Source organism: Balearica regulorum, chromosome Z (genome assembly GCF_011004875.1).
Source record: "Balearica regulorum gibbericeps isolate bBalReg1 chromosome Z, bBalReg1.pri, whole genome shotgun sequence".
NCBI classification, from domain to species: Eukaryota; Metazoa; Chordata; class Aves; order Gruiformes; family Gruidae; genus Balearica; species Balearica regulorum.
In genome coordinates, this window is record NC_046220.1 from 67,616,926 (window position 1) to 67,642,401 (window position 25,476).

The 25,476-nt window shown below is 41.4% G+C and overlaps 2 protein-coding genes across 2 annotated transcripts; one reads left to right on the forward strand and one right to left on the reverse strand.

Annotated features, from left to right (window-relative positions):
- Positions 1–2,051: 2,051 nt before the first annotated feature.
- On the reverse strand, positions 2,052–7,425 carry GZMA (granzyme A). Its single transcript, XM_075739866.1, has 5 exons — positions 7,335–7,425; positions 6,462–6,609; positions 4,622–4,760; positions 3,655–3,927; positions 2,052–2,843 (listed from the first exon to the last, which is right to left on the reverse strand). Exons 1-5 carry the CDS (start codon positions 7,393–7,395, stop codon positions 2,685–2,687), a joined length of 780 nt encoding a protein of 259 aa, XP_075595981.1. The 5' UTR covers positions 7,396–7,425; the 3' UTR covers positions 2,052–2,684.
- Positions 7,426–11,179: 3,754 nt separating this feature from the next.
- Positions 11,180–24,525, forward strand: LOC142599578 (granzyme K-like). Its single transcript, XM_075740928.1, has 5 exons — positions 11,180–11,240; positions 11,328–11,469; positions 20,797–20,944; positions 23,316–23,582; positions 24,322–24,525. Exons 1-5 carry the CDS (start codon positions 11,180–11,182, stop codon positions 24,523–24,525), a joined length of 822 nt encoding a protein of 273 aa, XP_075597043.1.
- Positions 24,526–25,476: the final 951 nt, after the last annotated feature.

Sequence of the window (25,476 nt, forward strand, 5' to 3'; positions counted from 1 at the left end):
TGGAATCCAAAACTTAACGACAAAAGTAATTTTTACAAGAGGAAAAACTTTATACAGGGCATTTGTCTTCCCAGGTATACTGACATGACAACGTGATTGGGTGTAATGCAGTGAAACGGATTAAAGAAACTCAGACTGGGGAATCCTTTTGTTTCCACACATAAATGCAATAAATAGTCCCTGGCAGACAGTCCCCTGTTCTTCAGCCACTATATGATCTGACTTGATGCTACCTGCCTAAATGTTGTACTAGTTTGTGTAATGCAGTTTATACCTGTTCATTTCCCCCAGTTATATACCCACAGTGAGAAACAATTGTTACATTTTAGATGTCAAAATTACATCAAATAACATTTTTTTCTTAGCTAGTACATAAACTTGCATGGGCTCCATCCCATAGTGGTGAAGCTGTATTGGGAATGGTCTCATGCCTCTTGATCAAAGTCCCAGCCGAGACGAAAACTCAGTTCCATACCCTTTCTTCTGTTTTTTCCCACAGGTTTCCACTACTGGCAGTGGTGACAGAGGTTCAAATGTTTTATTTACCATGTAAGTCCAGCGTCACTGGCTCATTTTGCACAATTCACTAAATAATACTCATGTTAAAAAATAAGTTTGTAAAGTATTTTGGGGTAGATCCTAAATTTCAAGCTAGAGGAGGAAGGCTGCACATTTTTTCTTGCACATTTCTTCATGCATTGTAAACTCCTTGGTCAGAACCTCTCTTTCCTTCTGACCTCACTTGAGTCAGAACTACTGTCTGAAAAATTGAGAAATTCTGAATGATAGGCTTTGAGTGGGATTTTCCACCGACAAGGATGCTGCCTGTGACTTCCAGGGAAGAGGAAGAAGCACACCAAAGAGGAAGCGGTAACATAAGAAAAATACTATAGCAGGATGAAAGAGAGTGAAAAAATGGGCAAAGAGGAAAGAAATGAAGTAAGACTAATGCACAGGAGGAGTGAAATAGCCCTAGTGATCTGTTGTCTTGAAGGTTTTCAGAATCAGTTCTTTCCTAAGCAAGGGTTTGGTAGTTTGCAAGAATAAAAAAAGTCTGGACTTGTACTTCCTGTGTGTTTAAAGACAGAATCAAAGTCACCACTTTGGGTGTCAGTACCAGTCAGTGGGGCAAATTCTCCTCTCAGTTTCACTGATGCAGTCTTCCTTGGTTGGGAATTCTTCCCTCTGCTCCTGCTGTGCCTCTGCATCTGTGTGCTTGTTTGTGTGTTCAGCCAAGAGTCAGAACAAACATTTAGGAATATAAGAAGGAATTTGTAAAGTTCTGACTGTGTAACATTTGTAATGGACAGAAAACATAAAAGAAGATGTTCAGCATCAAAACTTTAAGTAAAGATCCCTGTAACTTAGGCCTTCTCCTTCCTTCACACTTCATTATTCCTCTGTGACAAAACTACTGTTTCTTCGCAACAAAATCAGGTGAAGACAGTTGTGTAAAAAAGTTTTAATCTGTATTTTCCCATGTTGTGTTTATAAATGTTGTTCAATTGCTCATGATGAACCAAGCAATCATTTTCTAATTAAAATCAATACAAGATTTCTCCACCCTTTGAATGTCTTCTGCTTTCTCTTAGCTAATGCCTACTTCCAAGTAAAAAAACCCCACAGCAACACAAAATTAAACCAAGCCCTTTTTGAAGTGTTCATGGCATGAAAGTGCCCAAGGCTGTTAATACAGAGATGGGCGTAAGCATTTTTTCACAATAGGTCTGTTTGCTGTTTGACAAGTGGTTGTTGAAGCACTTAAAAATTTCACTGCATAAGTGAAGCTGCAGTAGTGACATCATAAAATTAATATTGTTTTATGTTACAAACCGGGCTTTATCATGCTGATACTCCCACTGAGACATGTTCTGTCATTCCTCTGGAGGATGGGTTTTCAGCTGATTTTTTAACACACTGCTGCTGATCTTGGTGCATTTTGCAAATATACTGCACATCCAAAACATTATGTACACAGACTATCTGTACTGCAACAGGTGGAGCTTTCCACATAAATTGACAGCTGCAAGCAGGAGATTTTTATTGCCATTTCTTTAATAAATGCAAAGTACATAAAGGGATGAAATCTAGAGGTTTCAAATACAAGTCAGCTAGGAAATGCACACTTACTATGTCGCACAATCAAATGCAGTTGTTGAAACTTAATTTTCTGAAGCTTAGCAGTCCCCTGCACCTGTGAAATTAGGAGCTCTGCTGCAGACAAACTACCAAGTTTTTCAGGTGTCTGGAGTTGTACCTAGCATCTCCCTAACTTTCAGGGTTATTTGCAGAAGTCTAGATAGAGAAGAATACAGTATATACCTAGCATGCAGCGAGGACACAAACAGCAGGATTAGATTCTTGATCAGAAATACTGTCTGAATATGCAATGCAAGAATGTTGGAAGCTTGAGTCACAAATACCCATCGAATGACTCCATGGCTGACAGTATAAGCTACAAATGCTGTTGTAGCAGAGCACTGTGTTCTGGTCCTGTTAAGATCACATCTGCCCTGAAAACAGACACATATATTTTCATCTATAAGGACATCAAGCTGCTAAAATTCAGCGTGGGAATGCCTCTTTCACCAGTATAATGAGGCTATTTTTTAAAAGCATATTTCAAAACTAGATATTGTTAAACTAGTACAAGGTAGGAAATCACTTGTTCAAAACCCAATCTATTAGGCTCCCCCTATGGTTTTCCTTATCCACTGCAGGTATTGCTTTGTAAGTCGAGTGTAGACACCAGGGCCATCAACAGCACCACACTTCTTGCCCTTCCCAAAAGCAGTGATGCCTCTTATCACATTATTACATATTAAAGGTCCACCAGAATCCCCCTGGAAAAAGGGAAAAAAAATTGTCATTCAAATTTACAAAAGCTAAAAAATGCTTCTTTTAAATAAGATTTGCACCAGTTACATGGAGGAAATAAAAATGTAGACAGTGCTATTGTGGATTTCTTTTTCTTCCTCCTTGGAAGTTAAGATTTTTATTAGCAATAATAATAATAATAATAATAATAATAATAATAATAATAATAATAATAATCTTCAATCTGATCTTCCAAGTGCGAGGAATGGGGAATGGCTTTAGCTCAGTGCTAAGGAATAGTTAGTCTTGCTGAATATGAAAAGCTGGAAATTTTCATCTTGAAAAGCAGAAAGTCTCTTGAAATTGGTACCTTTTTTGTACCTTTGTTAATTCAATATTTAAATCTTTTAAAACATGGTAGTTCTTACACAGTTGTGCATTTGACTTGGGGCCCAGTCAAAATTATTTTTTTCAGCAAAACCTGTTTCAAAGCCCTCTGACATCAGAGAAGTTGTTCCACTGAGGTTAGCTGCTTGAGAATGGGCTCATAAGTTATTTTGTGGAGATTTTTCTATTAAAATAATTTTACTGAAGAAGGTAATAGCTATCTGCCATGCCTGGATAAAAGCACAATATCTAAAATCTGTGAAGGTGAATTCATCAATCAGAAGTTATGACTTTAAGGCTTAGAAGAACAAGACTTGGTAAATTCACTCATTTGTAATAAAATTCTTCAGTGAACTCAAGAGAGGCAGAAATTATAAATGTCTAAAAGCTAGTTCTTTATAATTTATTTTTAATATAATCTCTTTGGATAAGGACAGTAAATATACTTACATTACATGAGTCCTTTCCTCCATTCTTATCCCCTGCGCATATCATGTTTTTTGTTATAACAGGCTTCTGTTTATAATGATTTTTGTCATTGCAGATTTGCCTACTGATGACGGTGATATTAACCTCCCTCAGCGTGTCAGAATACATTCCCTTCCCATTGTGAGTTTTTCCCCATCCTGCTGCTGTGCAAATTGTTCCTGGTTTGGGATCTTCATCTGAGCGAGGCAGGGGAAGGCACTTCACAGCTTTGGTAACCTTTGCTCTTTTCTGAAGCTGTAGAAGATATGGAAAATAGTTATGGGGCAGAGTCTAACAAAGACTGCTGCATGTTAGCCACTGGTTTTTTTTGATTATGGTAATGGGGGAATACTGCAACCCCCACTTGAGATTTCTCGGTTATTTGTGACAGGATTTATGTAATTAATCTAAGAATAAGGAAAATGAGTATTCTTTGTCTCATGAAAGCCCATTTAGCTTCTGCTGAAATATTAGCTCTCAAAAATACCCTATTTTACTTCCCTTGCTGTCAGACCATTGGGAAGACAAAATAACAAGTAATCACTGAAGCTGGCAAAATTGAGAATCAGAGAAGTCAGACATTTTTAATTAATTAGAACTGTTTTTCAGACAGAACATTAGAGTTTTTAACCAAATTATTTTTATGTGTGAAATACGCTTCTTTCTGTGGGCAATCTTTATTCTTTCACTGAAAACCCAGAAATTGAAATATCTTGGTCAAGCTCCAGAATTTTTCTAGTTCTAGCATTGGCATGCATTACAGGAATTTTTGGTTGCCTTAGTTTCCAGTGGATCCCCAATTTGTCAGTCTGCTGGATTAGCAGACCAGAGTAGATCACCCCAGAAGAATAGTCACCAGAAACTCCCTTGGCTCATATCCCTCACAAGAAGGAAGAAAATGGCAGATCATAGGCGATGCATATTTGGTAAGTGATGTGTAAGTCTATACCTGCACCAGCATAATGTCGCCTTCCTTAGAACCAGCATGGTAATGTGGGTAGCGAATTTGTTTTGCAATCTGAAAAGACTGTTGTTCTTTTTCTTTTGCTTTCACTGAATGAGCTCCAAGAATAACTTTGCTTCCTTCCCTGAGAACAGAGACAACATGGTTAATGGATTCACTTGCTGTAACTCTGTAATTTTTTGCTGTTAAATATGGTGCTATAATATCCAGCTGCTACAGACTCTCTTCTTCTCATGGCTGAAAAGCAACAGTAATTTAGAAAAATACAAAAGATTACCTTGTTTATAAGTAGTTACAAAAAAAAAAAAAAAAAGATGAGTCAGTGAATCAAAGTTCATGCTATCCTATTTTCAGCTTCCTGGGAGCATAGGCAGGGTTCAAGTACTTGACTCTGAACCTACCCCTATTGTTTCCCTTTGGGAACTGAATGAGGGGTGCATGCATTAGTTTTGGTGTTGGTAGTGGTCTCACCAACTGTGCCCTCTGCAATTTGTGTTGAAAATTTAGGAGAGTAGCTCACAGCACTGTGGGTTCAGAGATCATCACAACTGGGCTGAATTGTACCATTGCTTTGCCCTAATGCCATTTCAAAACTATTTTCTGTGTCCATGTGAGACATAGCTCATTCCCTTTCTCTAACTTGTGCTGCAACTTCATATACTTACTAGATAGTGAAGTGGTGACAGAGTTGTGCCTCCAGGGGCTCTCTGGTATAGACAGCCGGAGTCTAACACTCCTTGGTCAAGCAGTCCAAGCAGACCTTCATACCAGAGCATTGGTATAGCTGTTTGTGGTAGAACAATCTATGTTACAGCTGAATGGGAGAATATTCTTGGAGCAGATATGTAGGTTGGCCCTCACTTGCATCTTCCTGTGGCAAACACAACCCGAAAGACGTGGTTGCTCCTTTCCTTCAGCTACTAAGAGCTGTCTGACTGTTGACTGAGCGTCATTAGGTTAATTATTTATTGTATTTTCTCTTAAATGTGATCTCATTTGGAAACACGCTTTACCTTATGTTAATATGACATCTTTTGGGCCCCATGCTCCCTTTGTAGTAGGTCCCACATATCTCCATGTTTGGATGGAGACAGGAGAGATGGATACATTTTCCTGATGTCTGCAGAGTCCAGTGATTCACTGGTCCTGGGCAGGCCATGGACAGAGCCTGCGTGACGTCTGGCTCAGCAGCAGCTCCAGTCCTCCCCACAAAGGCAAGGGGTGTGATGTGTCATTTAAACCTCACGTTTTGCCTCACTGAAGGACTCTGTGGGGCCAAACAGCCATTTGCATCTTGAGTCAGACAGAAGGAAGAAAGGTTGGCTGACAAACCAACATATCCAGTAGAACTGAGATCTCTGAGTGTCTCCTGTCATCTGTCCGGATGATTTCTGCTTCTGTATAACTACCTGCTGTCTCTTTCTCTGGTGAACTACATATCTTTTACAGAATAAAATGACAATAATTTATTTCAGTTTCCTGAGCAACTATTTGGACTGGACAGCCCTCTGGCCTAGTGCACTGTTTCACTGAGAAACCAGGGGCAAACCTTTCCCCAAAATTCACTACTTCAGTGTTGCTATTCTGTGCTTGCATGCAGCTACAAGCTTGTAAAATCTCTCTTCAGAAACAGTGAAGATCAGTATACATTGTTATATTAATTTTTACTCACTGAAGCACATTTGTCAATACAAATTATAAAACACAGTAATCTGAACATGATAGCACAATCAGCACAAAACAACTGGGGATATTAACTTTCCTTCTTGAACAGAGACACCAGATGCTCACTAAGAACAATTTCTGAATCAGAGTAAGAACTTACATATAACAGTGGGCAGCTGTTAACACCCAGTTTTCCTTGATCAAAGTTCCTCCACAAATAAGTTTTCCATTTGCTGCTTGGATTAGGGCCATAAATGGTCTCGAGTGTGGTTCTACTACTTTTCCTCCAATGATATCCACACACAAACCTAAAAATAAAAATAAACCACAATACACAAAGCTGGGCTAACAAATACTGTAAGACACTCAAAGTCTCTTCGAAAAACCAGTTAATGTAATTACAAAGTATACAGACACACAAGTATGTATATATGTCACCATAGTCGTCTTCAGGATAGACTTTTAAAGTTGCTCAGCAGCACTACTTCTGTATGTTTCAATGGGACCAAAACTAGATGAGCAGGGTGAACTTTGACAAGAAAAACACCAAAGTATTGTTGCTCTTGCACAGATTTCTTTTCTTGAAGTTTGCTGCTCTGGTTAATTTCTTAGCTTTCATTATGAGTAACAACCTCAGATCTGCCACATGATAAATGTTGTACAATATGTGACTTATGCAGACACCTGGAAATTGGCTTATATGGTGTAAGTTGCACTACATGAACCTGTTTTGCAGCAAAACATAACATCAAGAGATTAATGTATGTGTATGCCTCTGGAGAGAAAGGTCAGATAATTATTATGTTAATTACTCAGAACTCATCCAAACAGCCTGTCCTCTGTACAGCTTTAATTAATACTATCCATTCAGAAACTATTCTGTTTGTACAAAAGAATATATGCAGACAGTGAAAAAGAGTTAATAATGAGAGCTCAAATAATAAACGTGACCACTTTACATTAATACATGTTGGCTTAACTGGAACTCTGTATGTCAGCATTTACCTTCAAAAGGATCGAATTGGGCACTTACCTCCATGAATTACCAGGAGAATGACAGCAGCAGAGGCGGACAAAGTGAGGAAAGCTGCCATGATTTCTGTCTGGTGTTCTCCCTTAGTCGCTGTTTAATATATATATCTCTAAATAAAAAGGATGTGGGTTTTGTTTTTCCTCTTAAAGGATATTTGACATTTGTAACTGTAATGAAGGCAAAAACCCCTCCCCAACAACGTAGCTTACAGCAGAGGTGTTAGTGAGAAATTGCGTCATCTGTTGTGGTGTGAAAACAGGACCTGTCCCCCCTTCATGTTCTCTCTGTAGCATTTGCAGAGAGCTAGTATATGAGTAGTGGGGTGAAACGTTGCAAGCCACTACGTGTCTGGTTACACCATAGGACTCGGCTCACATAAATTTAGGCTTGATTCAGTTGCCCACATGAAGACGTATAGTTTCATTCTAGACATGGCAGGTGGCCTCCAGGTCAGAGGTGAATCACAGCCCCATCCCCCATCAGAGAGTTATCTGTGCTGTTCAGGGGCCCCTCAGGACCAAGGAATCTGATGTTTGCTCCTTTCAGCATCTGATCCTACCTCATTAGCTTTGCACTGGATGAGTATCCATATAGCACTGACTGTGGTTTAGTGGCCTAAAGCTAAGGGTATAATGCTATTTAAAGTGTCTTGAGGTGTCTTAGGTCTGCTTCCGGGTGCCATGGGTCTTCTGTAGAGGCTATGTCAGATTTGCCAGCCCTGTCCCCGTGTCTGGGAAACACAGGGTATCTCAAATGTCACTAAATGCTTAGTTTTAGGCAACTGAATTGAGTACTGAAAATGGAATAAGTCGTCTTAGAGCCTTGTAAAGGCACAATTCCTCACTTCCAAATATATACCCAAATAATAGAAATAACTTCCATCGATATTAAATAATTTAGAATATCAAATATTCTATGAACTAACTAGGTACATTCAGTGAAGTGTCACTACCACACAGCCTGGAAGGTTTCTTGAAGACTTGAGCCCCGCTACAGTCAGCCTGCAGAAAGCTTCTGTGTTCTGGCTGCATCACATCTCTGAGCTCAGCTGGCCCAGCCTGGTGTGAGTTTTACCTGTAGAAGACCTTGGACAGACAGCTGCCTCAAATTTGCCATTGCTCTCCTTTCTGGTACAGAGGGTAATTGTTAGTGATTTCTCTGAAGAAAGCAGCCTTGGAGCTATTTTTCAGACATCTCAGAGCTCTTTGTCACTGATGTGGCTTGTCAGAGACACTGTCACCTACGTGACATGGTGACAGCTCTATGCACTGCAAAACCACACCAAGCTTTTAATTTTCTTTCATTTCTATCCTCACTGCCTGCATATCCCCAGTAACTATCAGCAGTTTGCAGCATTGGTATTCTTTTTTTCCAATGTTGTCCTGAACACAGTATCACCAGGTGTCATAGGTACCGTTCTTTCATTTATCACTTATAAATAGTTGCCAAAGTCTGATTTTCTGACATTTTAATTAGCAGTCTTACCATATTGAAGCTGTTTCCTCTCTGAACTACGCACAGACATGATCAGGATGAGCACTTGTGAGCAAAAATCCTATACACTGAGACCTGATAAAATTCATAGTACTACAATGATTCATCCTTGGATATTCCTCTATGAGGTGCCATGTCTAGTGAAAAGAGGTTTGGTATGTATCATCTTATGTTCACCTGATCTATTTTTAAGAAAAAACTATTTGGGAGACACAGAATAAAACATTAGCAAATGCTCCTAGATGTTTTCCAAGCATCTAAGATAAAGCTGTGCCTACAATTTAAAAACAAATCTTCTATAGTCTGTTTATATTTTTTCAATATCTAAATGCACTCCTATTTACTTCTAAATCCTACTTACTTCTAAAGATATTTTTCTGCAGGTATTAGCATATCCATGCCTTTTAAAAAATCCCCTCTAATCCTGAGATATCCCATTTACATTGATAACTAGAATTAGGAATATGCAGTCTAAAATACTGTTTGATAAGAACTGCTTGCTTTCTGCACAAGCTCCTTCTGAGCAACAGCTCTGACTATCACATAGTCCTAAGATTGATGGCACAGGTATTAAAGATCAGATTGCTATGCACATAATCAGCCTCTAGTTTTGTACCTAAATGCTTTTGTTAGCGTCCAATTCAGCTTATAACTTGTGCAGATGAGGCTGAAAAACTGACATAAAATTTTAGGGTGTGCAACAAGTTGGCTGTGCTCCTTTGGTTATGGCAATAAGTTAATTTGTGGTCAGGTTTAGATATTATTGGTCTTTTGCATGTAAAGGGAAACCTCAAAGCAAAACTTCCTTCTTTATTTGAGTGCATTGTCAAATTCTTTTATTTGCTCCTCTGCTGCTTAAGCAATGGTCTTCAGGAGGAGAAACACATGTAAGCAAAATGCTCCATCCTTTCCCCTGCAGTGCCCAGGAGGCATAGCCACTCTCTCAGCTGAAAACACTACCTGCATAAAGAACAAGTCTATCCAGCTTCTTTTTCTAGCCTTTGCCTTTGAGGAAATTTTCAATGGGCATTAAGCCCGTGGGTCAGTGGATTACTTTTAGCTCTGTACTGTGTCAAGCGCTTCTGTCCCTTATGTCATACCCCATTGTCTTTTTATAATTTTTCTTTCCCAGTGACTATGCTCCTTTTTCCTTCATGCTGCTTTCTGTGGTGCTAAAGGTGAACATCAGGCGTGCTTTTAGGAAGCCAATTCAGAGGACCTGTTTCAACTGCATCTCTAAACCTTCCAGAGCTGCTGGGTGCCTGAGTTTTGGCGGCATCTTGGCTCAGCCGCAAGGCTGGTGCCTGGGGCTGTGGAAGGGAGGGCGGGAGAGCGGTGCAGAGCAGGTAGCTGCTGGGAGCACAGCGATGTGGAGCTGGGTGCCTTCTCTGCCTCCTCCCTGGTCATACTGGGTTTTGTAGTGGTTTACTAGCAAGGCTTGCAAAACATGAATGCAGACACAGAGGTTTGCAATACAGAAATGTCTCTCTCACCACTGCATATTTTTAGCTTTCTCTTGTGACCACTGATTAGATACTTTGTTTGCATTTGACACTTGCTCGCTCTAGGGTTTTCTGCATCTGAATCCTGCACCCTCAAAAATTATTGCTAAGAAAATACAAATTGCTCTGCCCTCCATGTGTGTAGCTTGTCTTTTATGTCAGGCTTTCCTAAGCTTATCAGACACAGGTGCCTGTCAATTCTCAGTGGCTCTCATAAAATTCATGTATGAATCTTTTTCAGTCTTTCAACTGAAAATGTTACCTGGGCTGAGGATTTGCTGGCTGCTGATGTATCTTGGTCCACAGTTTGGGAATGACTTTTGTATTCTGCAAGCCCTGAGTTTTCCCTCTCACTGGTGTTCTGTGAAGCCTTTTCAGGTGGCGCTTGTTCTCCCATTTGTTCAGCAGCTTGAAGATGGCCAGTTTCATTTTTATCACTTTTTTTTTTTTTTTTTAAAATTTTTTTTTCTTTAAAGTCAAAAGAGCTTTGAATTCACTGAGACACTTAGGTTTTATTGTACATTCATCCCAGGTAATGCTCAGCAATTTTCTTACACACTTGTTTTCTAATACAATACCTGTGGTGAAGGGCTGCTGAAAAAACTTGGACCAATTAATATTGACAGACGTTGGGGATTCAAGAAACAGGCAGGTTTTAAAGAAAGGTGAAGAAAGAACCTAAAGAAGCCAACCTGCAGTTAAATAATCCAATATTAATGATGTAAAGGGAACCTTCAAGAGAGGGATCTAGCCATAAAACCTTTCAACTACCATATCCTGTAGGGGACATTTAAATAGAAAAGACAGTATTGTAATTTACAATGCTCTTGTCAGTAAATAGCAGCAACTATGACAAGCCACCTGTTAGCTCTCCTGCTCTCTCTAATTGCTGTTATCCTACCCCTGAGATGTAAGTACTCATCTAAGGATAAAAATATCCAGATTCTCACTTCCTCTGGATAACACATACCATAACTGCACTTCTGCTGCATTTCAGATGGCTGCATGGACATTATAGGAGGACATGTTGTGCATCCTCATTCTTGGCCTTATATGGCTGCTATCCAGAGAAAGAATTTAACTAAGTGTGGAGGAGCTCTTGTGGAAAAGCAATGGGTTTTGACAGCAGCACATTGTAAGTATCTGTGGTGGGTCGACCCTGGCTGGGGGCCAGGTGCCCACCAGAGCCGCTCTATCACTCCCCTCCTTCTCTAGACAGGGGAGAACAGGTATAACTAAAAAAAAACCTTATGGGTCGAGATAAGGACAGGGAGAGATCATTCTCTAATTATCATCACGAGCAAAACAGACTGAACTTAGAGAGGGAATTCATCTTATTTATTACTAAGCAAAACAGGGTATAGGAATGAGAAATAAAACCAAATCTTAAAAACACCTCCCCCCACCCCTCCCATCTTCCCGGGCTCAACTTCACTCCCGGCTTCAACCTCCGCCCCCCCCAGCGGCACAGGGGGACGGGGAGTGGGGGTTACGGTCAGTTCATCACGCGGTGTTTCTGCCGCTTCTTCATCCTCAGGGGGAGGACTCCTCTCATCGTTCCCCCGCTCCAGCGTGGGGTCCCTCTCACGGGAGACAGTCCTTCACGGCCTTCTCCAACGTGAGTCTCCTCCACGGGCTGCAGACCTTCAGGAGCAAACTGCTCCAGCGTGGGTCCCCCACGGGGTCACAAGTCCTGTCAGCAAACCTGCTCTGGCGTGGGCTCCTCTCTCCATGGGGCCACAGGTCCTGCCAGGAGCCTGCTCCAGCGTGGGCTTCCCATGGGCCACAGCCTCCTTCAGGTGTCTCCACCTGCTCCGGCGTGGGGTCCTCCACGGGCTGCAGGTGGAATCTCTACACCCCCTCATCCTTCCTCCATGGGCTGCAGGGGGACAGCCTGCTTCACCATGGTCTTCACCACGGGCTGCAGGGGAATCTTGCTCCGGTGCCTGGAGCACCTCCTGCCCCTCCTTCTGCACTGACCTTGGTGTCTGCAGATGTTCTTACATCTTCTCACTCCTCTCTCTGGCTGCAAAAGCCCTCTCTAACTGTTTTTTCTCTTTCTTAAATATGTTATCACAGTGGCGCTGATTGGCTCGGCCTTGGCCAGCGGCGGGTCCGTCTTGGAGCCAGCTGGCATTGGCTCTATCAGACACAGGGGAAGCTTCTAGCAGCTTCTCACAGAAGCCACCCCTGTAGCCCCCCCTGCTACCAAAACCTTGCCACGCAAAACCAACACAGTATCTTATACTGGGGCAATTTTAACTCTTCATTGAGGTGAGGTATGGTGTGCAAATCTGTAAGTAAAGAAAGTGGATATTGATTTTTTAAGAATTGTTAAAAGCTTCAGTTTTCTCACTAAACTGATCTAAGAACTTGTCACTCTGTTTTAAATTGTTTTGTAAACTACTTATCTGCATTGTGTACAGTTTACCTTCATTACCTTCATTAGTCAGATCATGCCAACGTTATGGGATACAGACTGTGCTGATAAAAGACCCAGTTCATTATTTCTGCATCTGAAATAGCAACGTCTTAGAGAAGGAGATATATTCCTGTCGTGGTTTAACCTCAGCCAGTAACTGAGCACCACGCAGCCACTTACTCATCCCTCCCCCCATGGGATGGGGAGAAGAATGGAAAAAACCTCGTCGGTTGAGATAAAGAGTTTAATAAGATAACAAAGGAAGATAATATAGTAATAGTAATAGTAATAGTAATAACAATAGCAATAGCAATAGCAATAGTAATAATAATAAAATAATACCAACAACAATAACAAAATAATATATATGAAACAAATGATGCACAAATGCAATTGCTCACCACATGCAGAAAAAAACAACTCACTGCCCAATGTATTTCTGAGCAGCAGTCCCAATGTTTGAGGGTCCCACCACCCATTGCTCTCAGTGTAGTCTTTAACAGCCCACTGTAGTGTTTGATTTTCCCAGAGGCTGGTGCGTGGTGGGCAATGTGATATACCTACTGAATGCCCAGGTGGCTCTTTGGCCCAGGTGTCTATGAGATTGTTTCAGAAATGAGTCCTGTTTTCTGACTCAATACTTTCTGGTGTGATGGGGTGTCATGTCATCATCAGACTTGCTTTTCAAGGCCCAGGATAGTGTTCTGGGTGGTGGCACGGTGCACGGGATATGTTTCCAGCCGTCTGGTGGTTGCTTCCACCATTGTAAGCACATGGCACTTGCCTTGGTGGGTTTGTAGGAGTGCAATATAATCAATCTGCCAGGCCTCACCATAGTTATATTTCAGCCATCGTCCTCCATACCTTTAAGGCTTTAACTGCTTGGCTTGTTTGAGTGCAGTGCATGTTTTGCATTCATGGATAACCTGTGCCATAGTGTCCATGGTCAAGTCCACCCCTCGATCATGAGCCCGTCTATATGTTGCACCCCTTCCTTGCTGGCCTGAGGTGTCATCAGCCCATTGAGCTACAAATAATTCACCCTTATGTTGCCAGTCCAAATCTGCCTGATCCACCTGATGGTTGTTTTGATGTTCCTCAGTGATGCCACTCTTGCATACGTGGGCATCTACATGACGTAGTTTTACAACCAGCCTCTCTACCTAGGCATCAATATCTTGCCACATTGGTGCAGGCCAGATGGGTTTGCCTCTGCACTGCCAGTTGCTCCGCTTCCATTGCTGTAACCACCCCCACAGGGCATTTGTCACCATTTGTGAGTCAGTAAAGAGAAGAGCATTGGCCACTTTTCTTGCTCAGCAATGTCTAGAGCCAGCTGGATGGCTTTCATCTCTGCAAACTGGCTCAATTCACCTTCTCCTTCTGCTGTTTCTGTGACTCGCCATGTAGGACTCCACACAGCAGCCTTCCACCTCTGATACTTTCCCACAGTGTGACAGGACCCATCAGTGAAGAGGGCATATTGCTTCTCATTTTCTGGTAGTTTATTATATGGTAGGGCCTCTTCAGCACGCATCACCTCCTCTTCTGTTGATATTCCGAAATCTTTGCCTTCTGGCCAGTCCATGATCAGTTCCAGCAGTCCTGGGCAACTGGGGTTTCTTATTTGAGCCCATTGTGGGGTAAGTGTGACACACTTACTCCACGTAGCATCAGTTGCATGGTGTGTAGAGAGGACCTTCCCTTTGAACATCCAGCCCAGCCCCGACAGGAGGATCTTTGCTTCAGTACCAATCACTTCCACAGCAGCTCAAACCCCTTCATGTGCTGCCAATGTCTCTTTTTCAGTTGGAGTGTAGTGAGCCTTGGATCCTCTGAATCCCTGACTCCAAAACCTCAGGGGTCAACCTCGAGTCTCCCCTGGTGCTTTCTGCCAGAGACTCCAGGTAGGGCCATTCTCCCCAGCTGCACTGTAGAACACATTTTTACATCTGGTCCTGCTCAGACTGGCCCAAGGGCTACTGCATGGACTATTTCCTGTTTAATTTGTTCAAAGGCTTGTCATTACTCAGGGCGATTTGAAATCATTCTTCTTCTGGGTCATCTGATAGAGAGGGCTTACAATCAGACTGTAATTTGGATATGCATTTGCCAGAACTCAGAAGGCTTAAGAAAGCTTGTGTTTCCTTTTTGGTAGTTGGTGGAGACATAGCGGCTATTTTGTTGATCACATCCTTTGGGATCTGATGGCATCCATCTTGCCATTTTATTCCTAAAAACTGGATGTCCTGTGCAGGTCCCTTGACCTTACTTTATTTTATGGCAAAAATGGCTTTCAGAAGGATTTGGAAAAATTTCTTTCCTTTCTCAAAAACCTCTTCTGCTGTGTTGCCCCATACAATGATGTCATCAATGTATTGCAGGTGCTCCAGAGCTTAACCCTGTTCCAATGCACTCTGGATCAGTCCATGGCAAATGGTGGGGCTGTGTTTCCCCCCTGGGGCAGTTGATTCCAGGCGTACTGGACACCCCTCCAAGTGAAGGCAAACCATGGCCTGCACTCTGCCGGCAAAGAGATTGAGAAAAACACATCAGCAGTATCAATTGTGGCGTACCACCTGGCTGCCTTTGACTCCAGTTTGTATTGAAGTTCTAGCATGTCTGGCATGGTGGTGTGACTTCATTCAGACCACAATAGTCTACTGTCAGTCTCCACTCTCCCTTAGACTTTCACACTGGCCATATGGGACTGTTAAAGGGTGAGCGGGTTCTGCTGATCCATCCTTGGCTCTCCAGTCAATGGATCAGCTTATGCATGGGAATCAGGGAGTCTTGGTTGGTGCAATATTGCTGCTGGTGCACTGTTGTGGTAGCAATTGGCACCTGTTGTTTGACTCTCAGCAACCCCACAACAGAAGGGTCCTCCAAGAGACTGGGCAAGGTAGACAGCTGTTAAATTTGCTCCATCTCCAAGGCAGCTATTCCAAAAGCCCATCAGTGACCTTTTGGGTCCTTGAAATACCCTCTCTGGAGGTAGCCTATGCCAAGAATGCACAGACCCTCTGGGCCAATCACAATGGGGTGCTTTTGCCACTCATTCCCAGTTAGACTCACTTCAGCTTCCAATACAGTCAACTGTTGGGATCCCCATGTCACTCCAGAAATACAGATGGATTCTGCCCCTTTATAGTTTGATGGCATCAGGGTACACTGTGCACCAGTGCCTACTAGAGCCTTATACTCGTGGGGGTCTGATGTGCCAGGCCATGGAATCCACACAGTCCAGTAAACCCCGTTGTCCCTTTCCTCCACCTGGCTGGAGGCAGGGCCCTTCTAGTCCTGGCCATAGTATTTGTTACTGACAAATGGATTCATGTGGTGCACGTGGGTTCGAATCTCATTCTTGTTACTCACTTCTTGAAAATATGAATCAGAAGCTCCTTCCATAAGATCAGAAGTAAGATCAGTCCTCCTACTCTGTCTAGGGAACTGGCCACTGGAGACTGAAGCAGCAATTTTTCTGAAAGAATTTGAGATTGTTTTTCCTTGCAACTCACATACTTGTGCTTCTAGGGTCGAGGTAGTTTTTCCATCCCACTTCCTCATGGCCTCTTCGTGGTCACACAGATAAAACATCATGTGTGTACCCTCTATATCCTCTCTCTTGAGCAGAGGAATGCTTACTCCTAATAGCTGAGATACTGGTCCATACAAGCAGGGAATTGGCTGTATCCTCTTTGCATTGCCATTCCTCCTGGGACAGTTTCTCAATCAGGTTTTTGGATTTTTCAGACAGTCTTTCCACAGCTGAGACACAGGCCCATAGGGAGGCAGAGATTTTCTCTGTATTGCCAGAGTTGGCCAGCCACTTCATTCACTGTTGGTCCCTCTTCGTTTTTCCAGGCCAGTACTGCCAATGACTTGGCATAGGCTGGTGGTGTACTCTGTACAAACCTCCGCTGTATGGGTCGGGTACAGTGGACTTCATCTGGATCTGTGGGTAACTGCACATTGTCCAAGTCATAATAAACCATATTCTGCACGGCTTATCCCCTCAGGTACTGGATACCTCTCTCCATGGTGGTCCACTTGCCTGGGTGACATATAACATCTTCTTTGAAGGTATACTGTCTCTCATGCCTGACAAGACTTGCCTCCAGAGGCTGAGGGCTGAGGACTTATCCCAGCATCAGAGCAGCCAGGTGACAAGTTGCTTGCCTAATCAACAGCTGAAGTCTTTTCACATATCTCGCAGCTCACTCAGGGATAGGGATCGGGTGGTTATCTCTGGTTCTGTCTCTTCCTCTTGTTCTTGTGATGGCCCTGTTTCCTCATCCTTTACTAAATGAATTGACTTCTGTGTCCATTTCTTCTTGTGTATAGGGGTGACTGATACTAGTATGCATTGGTTGTCTGGTTCAGCCACAGTGCCTATCATGGGAGTTTGAGTAGTCCCAGTGCCTATTGCTGGGGTTTGAGTGGCCTCAGTGCCTGTCACAGGGGTTGGAGTAGCCACAGCATCTGTTGCAGGGGCAGATCTTTGGGTGGTAGTCTTAAATTGTTGTTTAATCCTAAACAATTCCTGAATCACATTCAGGAGACCTAGCAATAGAAGCATGCTGGTCCGGACATCCCAATAATATTCATCACTCTCAGGAGCTATTGTAATTAGCCTAGAGAAGAAGGGGAAGGTGAAGGAAGATGTCTCCCCTACATATTGGCTCTCCAAGGAGAAAAAGTAAAAAGTGCAATTATTAATAGCTTCTGACAGATGGCTCTTGAAGTATGGAGATGAAACTGTCACTGTCCTTCCGCTGCCGCTGAATACAGATTCAGCCACCACTGAATACAAATACCAAACTGATCTGACTATCAATGATTTTATCATACCATAAACCAGTAGCAGCCGAACAGCAGAGCGATAACCTTAATCAAATGGCCAGAGGTGACAAACCACACATAAACACTGATAACCAGTATATATGGCAAGTAAGGTGTTACATAACACAGCTCTGCAAACAACTGTGAGAACAGTTAAAACAACATTGTGACCAGAGGACCAGTGATGACTAAACTAATACAATAAATGCTTATAACTAAGTTCTTTTAATGTGCTCTGGTCAGAACTATTGCTATCTCAACCCTTTGTGCCCCAGTTGGGTGACAAAAAGGACTGTTGTGGTTTAATCCCAGCCAGTAACTGAGCACCACCCAGCTGCTTGCTCATCCCTCCCCAACAAGGGGAAGAGAAGGGAAAAAAGCATTCATGGGTTGAGATAAAAACCGTTTAATAGGATAATAAAGGAAGACAATAGTAAAAACAACAACAACAATCAGCAAAAATAATAACAACAACAATATATATAAAACAAGTGATGCACAAATGTGATTGCTCACCACATGCAGAAAAAAACAACCCAATGCCCAGTGTGTTTCTGAGCAGCGATCCCACCTCCCGGCTAGCTTCCCCAGTTACATATGGAGCATGATGTTCCATGGTAGGGAATATCCCTTTAGCCAGTTTGGGCCAGTTGTCCTGGCTGTGCTCTCCCGGCTTCTTGTGCACCTGGCAGGGCATGAGAAGCTGAAAAGTCCTTGACTTGTGTAGGCACTACTACTACGTAGCAACGACTAAAAACCATCAGTGTGTTATCAACATTATTTTCATACTACATCCAAACCACAGCACTATAGCAAGTACTAGAAAGAAAATTAATTCTATCATCTCAGCCAAAACCAGGATAATTCCAAAATGCTTTAAACGAATCTTACCTGTGTCCCTGGGACTAAGCCTCAAAACACCCTGAGAGATGAAGTTGAATTATTCCTCCCATTTTAAGTGACCTGGGCTCACGAATGCTGAATATCAGTCATGACTATGACAAGGAGCCTTGTCCTTTTGACAAGTCAAAAGCGAGCACAAGCACCCCTTCCCCAGGTGGGATACCCCAAGTCTGGCACAGCTGTTGAACATCTAGCTCAGGGTAAGGAGGGCATCTACTGTTCATGTTAGATGCCCCGCTTTTGCTAAAATGTTCTCTAAATTGTACTTTAGTTCTCTATTTTTTCCTGTATTTTGAGTAACTGAAAACAAACCAATTGCAATAAATCCGTGCAAACCTTACCTCCTCATACACAGTGTGGGCAGCTCAGCCAGCCTTCTTGCATTAGTCTGAAATGGCGGACGCAGCTCCTTCTTTCTAAGTGAATTTGACTTTCACGCTTCTTCAGCTGAATCTGGTTTGGTTGCGGTTTTTTTGTAAGGGTACAAATATTCACACCTTGCCTGTGTTAGTCTGGACTTTTACAAAACAAAAGCCAAGCCGTCCTCTAGGAATTAAAGGATTTTTTGATGGGAGCTGGAGTCTCTCACTCTTCAGTCAATGGGTTAGAGATAGCCAGTCAGTTATGGTTAGAAAAATTCAGATTTGGGAGCTAATCAGTGGAAAGGGCACTGGTTGTCTCTGGTCCTGTGGAGAGGACAACTCTGGTCACTGGTTTGGTTTTCTTACAAGCACATAGGTTTGAGTTGACTTTAAGTCTTTGTCACTGGGGCAAAGTGAAACACCACCTGTCTGGTCTCCTTCTCCTGAGCTGTATGATGATGCCCATGCAAAACCCACCCACCCCTATGCTATGTCTAGACTATTCTTAGCAGGTACAGTTGCAGTGCATGTAAGCCTTCCTAAATATTATATGATGATCACTTCTGAAATAATTTTTGTCTTAGACAGAATAGCATGAATCCTGGATTTCTGTGTGGCCTGCAAACAACCTGTCAGAGACCTGGATGAGGTGGCAATAGGTTCTTTTGCTGTTTGGTTTTTGGTTCCCCCCCCACCCCCAAGCTTCTCTGTATGCACAGTGGCTGATTGCCTTGGCTTTCTGCAAGTCCAGCAGTTGCACTTGTGTTGGGGATAATACATGAAAGAGTCCCAGGGATGGAATTTTGTGAGTCTTATATCATTCTCACTGTGTAAGCGTGCTTTGTAGGCAAAATGATAATTTTTTAGGATCCAGCACTGCCTTTGCAGCTATTTTCACAGCAAACATTCACATACAAATACATGAATTGTATCTTTCAGTGACACATGCATCTGGAATGAAGAAAATTTTTTTGTTGTTGTTTGGATTGATAAAGTCTTTGTTCTGGCTTGAATAAGTTGTCCTGTGTGTAGTGAGATTGTGTTCTGAAGATGAAGTACAGAAAACCAGCCATATGTGCTCTGGCAATGTCATCTTACTGGGCTGCATTAAGTTTAGCAGTGCAAAACGAAGAAAGACAAACTCTAATAAATACATTTCTGATGATACACAGAGAGCTGGGGGGAAAGGGAGATTTATGCATTGCTTAACTCTGTTTATTTGCAGGAACTGGACATATAACTCTCTTTGGGGTTTGGCAGTCTCCCTTTTTAATATTCACTATAGGGGTGTCTTGAGTTAGGCAACACCCATCCGTCTTCCTTAATGGGCTGAATCCTGTATTTAGTGAAGTTAAGGATAAAACTCTTATTAATATTAAAGATGTCCACTTTAGCAGAGTACTTACCTATATGCATAATGCTCAGAATGAGTGTTGAGTATCGATGTGTGTACTGACATCCCATTGATGTCAGCAAGACAACCTACATGTTATTAGTCAGGCGTATTTCAGTCCTTTGCAGGATTAGTTCCTAAGTCCAAAGGAGACCATTAAAAGATTAATGAAAGGCATCAGTACCAGTAGTCCTTGTGCAAAGGACTCTCCTCAAAAACCCGGTAGGATTTTTCATAAAATAAATTCCAAACTCCGGAAATCCCTGCATGTCAGCTATCACACCGTTATTTCACTAAACTAGATTTACAGTAAAGAAATGTTACTTTGTAGAGGAAAATACAAGCTCATGTCAAAACACCAAAATGAACAATATCTTTTTCTATGTTTTAAAATGAAATTGTTGAGTTGTTGTAAAATAAATTGCAAAAATCGTGTTGTAAAATGAAATTGTGAGTATTACGTTACCTGTCTTTTGATTATCTTACGACATGTTGCTCATTTCCAGTAGTGACCTTCTCTCTTTGTACTTTCTTTAAATTACAGATTAAACAAGTTAGAATTTGGAGTTGCTCTTGGAGCCCATCAAGCATCCATAGCTGAAAAAGAACAGCAGATATTTAAGGTTATGCACTACTGTCCTAATCCTCAATTTAGCAGGTCTTCCAAGGAAAATGATATAATGCTCCTCAAGGTATTGTGTTAATTACTGTTGTTTTATTATAAAAGGAATTTTGCTGATGATCGTTTTGGCTATTTTTTGATATCAAAGAGTACATTGTTTAGTTAGCTTAACTATCACAGAACACCCTGCTTTTGGTTGTATGAATCTAGATAAGGTTACAGGATCACTGGCACTATGAGCAGGGATGACATTTCAAGCCCATTCTGTGCTCTAAAACTCCCTTTAACCCACTCACTGCAGCAACCTCTCCAAAGTCCCAAAACATATTCTTTATTAATTTTTCAAAGGCAGCACTGAAATGATGTATGCAATGGAGTCTGTGTCACAGCTGTATCCCAAACGGATGCCTTGTGCTGGACTAAGCAAAAATGGGGATGAAACTTACTGCTAATTATCTGGGGTAAGCACATAAAGTAAAAGTATGGATAATACAGGACATCATAGATGAATTCAGCTCTAGCAGCACAGAGTGGTCACATAGTGAAGAAGGCTCAGGACACTGAAGAATGAGGCATGGAAAGATGTCTTCACCCACATCATCATCCTGGATGCCAAAGTAGGGGAGGGCTGTAAGAATTACCTGTGTACCAGCTCCTGCTCAGCCTGGCTCATGCCTCACGTGTCCCTGCACTGAGAACTTTGTTAATCCAGCTCTGAGACTGACATGGAGGCAGCCATGGGTGTTTTGAATCAGGAGAGGGCAGTCTCTATTCAGGAAACCTGTACATGGTTAAATGGTTCTGGAGGACTGCCTTCCTGGTACCAGTAGTTTCAGTGCTGATCCAAGGTGCCTGAGAAAGATAAGACTTGTACATCATCTTGCCTGTTCCTTTAGAAACATCATGACTTTGGTATGATGCCTAATAAATCTTGGATGGATCTTAATTCAGGCTATGCTTTAATGTTACGCCTGTGATAAGAAAGAAACAGTTTTATGTGAAAGATCAATAGGTATTTTTAAAATAATTGGCTAGGTATAGTATATTATGAATATTACCACACTTCTGAAATAATTGGTGGAATTATATGGAAAAGGAAGTGATGACTTGAACCTGATTTCTAATATTTAGATGGTATCACCAGTTTGGTATGACAATGACACAGGGAGGAAACAAACAATATCCCTTTCTAGAACTAGCTGGAGCATTTACAGACATCTGTGCCCCCAGCAATTTATCACTGCCCAGGTGTGAGAAGCTCCTTCCCCCAGCTGTTAGTGGGCATTCTCCATCTTCTTCACTACAAAGGCAGACAGGTTCGTTTCACTGGCTTCTCCTGTGGCCACCAGCAACTTATCTGGAGCGTCAGGTTATTTGTGAACACAATACCAAAATGGATTGCTAGGAAGTAGTATTTCTAGAGCTGAAAGTTACAACTTTGTTCCAGGATGACATGGATAACATAAAATCCTTTGTCTGAATTTGACACAGGAGCAGAGATAGCGTTGGCACCAGGGCTCACCTCCCATCTCTACAGTTCTGGTGTAATGCAGTAGTAAACAACTTGGGATAAACTTTACATCTTTGGAAATTCCTACCAGCACTGGTGATAATAAACTGTAAGGATTTTTTTGGATAAACTTGTGATTTGTTGGAGTGCCTTTTAAAAAAGGTATAAAGCCAGAATTGTTTAACTGACTACCATTCAGCAACACATATAACCACTTGCGAAATGAATCATGATGCGGTGATTATGTGTAAAACAGAAAATGTCTGTTTGGTAGCTGTGAGCCCTTACAAAGCACATTGAGGATATGTGTTAGTGTTTGGCTATGTTTTCATTTACAGGCTTAAAATGGCCTCTGCTGAAGGATGAATCTGTCAGGTAAAGGCCAACAAAACACAGACACTTTGGATCATTTAAGTCCTTTTGAATCTCTCAAAGCAAAAACTTGGCAGTCTGAAGAGTTCAAGACCTCATTTTTCCCCAATTATGTTGCTGCTGTCATGTCTAATTCATTATAGCTTTTGTTTTCATCTTTGTTACTGGGTATGTTGCACCATGCTTTAAGACCTTTATGTGTGTCAGTCAAGCAGCAGAGTCTGATTTCAACACAGAAGTTCAGTGGCATGTTAGGTTCTCAAATAGGATATAGATCCATCAACCTAACTCCTGCGCAGGTTTTCAATTTCCTACTGTAATCAATGGGAAGCTGGGCTTGAACTCCTTACGGCTGCCATAGATTGGGAATTGCTATACAGACACCAGGGAAATTCTTCTGGATTTGCAAAGGGGCAATTAATCTCAGGATAAGTTCCTAAATATTGAAAATTGATTTACAATGAAAGTATTGGTAAAATGAGACTAAATGCCAGTGGAAACTAGATTATACTTTCCTGCCTTTCTGCATGTGAAAGCATTTTTTCCTTCTTTTTCCCAGCTGAATGGTATTGCAAAACTGAATAAATATGTGCAACTTTTGCCTCTGCCTCACTCTTGTGAAGATATCAAACCTGGCACAACATGCAAAGTGGGTGGCTGGGGAGTCACATCTTCAGGAAAGCCATCAAAATATCTTCAGGAAGCAACTCTTAAAATTTTTAGTAGAAAAAGCTCTGAGAGCAAATATGGAAATTACACAAAAATAACCAGCAACATGTTGTGTGCTGTAGGGAAAAATAAATTTTTGAAGAGACATGCTTGCCAGGTAAGAAGCAAAGTTACAAAGAGGAGGGGATGTACTTTTAATAATGGTTCCCTTTTCACTGGGAGCAAAATAGTGCTAGACACTTAATGAGGCTGATCAGATTCACAGTGGTTTTAACCACATTTGTAAGAGACTTTATTGCTGTGAAAAAGAAGTGTTAAAACTTTGACTAGTTTAGGTCCATGTACACAACAAGATTGTGAGTATGGGAATTTGAGTCTAGGATTATCTCAATTAACTTCAGATGCATTTTCTTTAGCTAAGGTGCTCTCCTTAGGCACCACCTGTAGTTATTGGAGATAAAGAACTTCAGGGTCTGAATCCTCTGATCCTTTCCAGATGTCAAGATCTGAATAGTACAGAATTAACAGTACATTCAAAGGTGCTGTTCGAATCTTGCTTTTGATGTCTTCTGTGCTAAGTCCAGAAGGGCCAATTGCTGAAGAAGTGAGAATCAATTTATACCAACAATAGAAAAATACCTTTTGAAATAGAATTATGATAGTACTGTGCTGGTCTACAACATATACATCAAAGGCTCCCTCAGACTTTAAAAACAACCTCTCCTTATACCTCACCCAACTCCCATGAAATGATGTAAGCCAAATGATCCATTTCATAGGTTGGAACGGATTAGAAGCAACTTTTCCAAACATGCTTATGCTCTGCAGGTGGCACTGCATGCTCCTCTGGAGAGCAACAAACAGACATTGATAGTTACTTCTATTTTGTGTTCTAGGGAGATTCAGGTGGGCCGTTAATCTCTGTCGGGCAATACAGTGGGATAGTTACTTTTGGAAAAGGATGTGGAAGACGAGCCATGCCTGGAGTTTATACACGACTGACTGAAAAATATATTGACTGGATAAAGAAAGTAATTTCCCTTCACAGAGATCCACGAGGCAGGCAAGACAGTTTTAACAAATACTGTACTGTGCATTAGAAGTAGATGCTGCTGCTTTAGTGGGCCATTTTTAAAAAGTACCTCCCAGCTTTACAGCTTTACTAACACCACCACAGCTTTATGAGAACAGTTTAAAATATTCCCCTTTGTACAGATAACATGCTTACTCATCTTTAGTAGGAAACTGCCTCTTAGATAACACAATTTGTATTGGACTTCACCCCACTTCTTGGTGTAATGGGAAAGTACTGGTCACCTTATTCATTGTGCCTGCAACATATTTGAATGTGCACTCACAGAAAAATTCAGTTTCAGACTGATAGCAAATGAGATGTCTGCTGAATGAGAAAAAACCAGAACAAAAGCTTTAACTGCTCAAGTATTTTTCTGTGATATTATTCAAAACCAAATACTTCAATTCTCCATTATTTATTTAAATATTTAACTAAATTAATTTAAAAATACAATTTAATTAAATTAATTTTCAAAGACTTAACGTATTAAACAGATAAACATTTTTCCAATTAATTTTCCATTATGAGAAAGAAAAAAAAATATTTTTTTCTAGATTATTTTCCCTTTTTTTTTTTTGGCGATCAAATCAACAAAATCATCTGTTCTCACAGCTTGGTTCATGATCTCACCCTTTCAGTGAGTGGTCTGTTGAAAAAAGTATAAATACTGATTGTAATGGGAGTAATTCTACTTCTCTAACACAGAGCCTATCTAGCATCTGTCAAAACAAACAGGAATTTTGCTATGTATTTCAACAGACTTCTACTAAGAGAAGGACCTGCTGTGTTTCTGAAGAAGCCTGTGGTTAGCTTGGTGTATTCCCATTATCTTCCAAATATTTTTGAGGGTTTTTTTTTTTTTGCCAACAGTTTAGAAGTGACCATCTGCAGGGTTTCTCTGCTGCTTTGGTTATTGCATTAATATGTACCAAATACTGTAAATTTTGGGACATCACAGAGGCGTAAATAAATAACT

Coding starts and splice junctions, on each gene's coding strand:
- GZMA (XM_075739866.1), bottom strand. CDS start 7,395: ATGGCAGCTTTCCTCACTTTGTCCGCCTCTGCTGCTGTCATTCTCCTG. Junction 6,610..7,334: donor TCTCCTGGTAATTCATGGAG/GTAAGTGCCCAA, acceptor TTTTATTTTTAG/GTTTGTGTGTGGATATCATT. Junction 4,761..6,461: donor ACAGCTGCCCACTGTTATAT/GTAAGTTCTTAC, acceptor CTCTGTTCTCAG/GGAAGGAAGCAAAGTTATTC.
- LOC142599578 (XM_075740928.1), top strand. CDS start 11,180: ATGACAAGCCACCTGTTAGCTCTCCTGCTCTCTCTAATTGCTGTTATC. Junction 11,470..20,796: donor TTGACAGCAGCACATTGTAA/GTATCTGTGGTG, acceptor TTTAAATTACAG/ATTAAACAAGTTAGAATTTG. Junction 20,945..23,315: donor ATGATATAATGCTCCTCAAG/GTATTGTGTTAA, acceptor TCTTTTTCCCAG/CTGAATGGTATTGCAAAACT.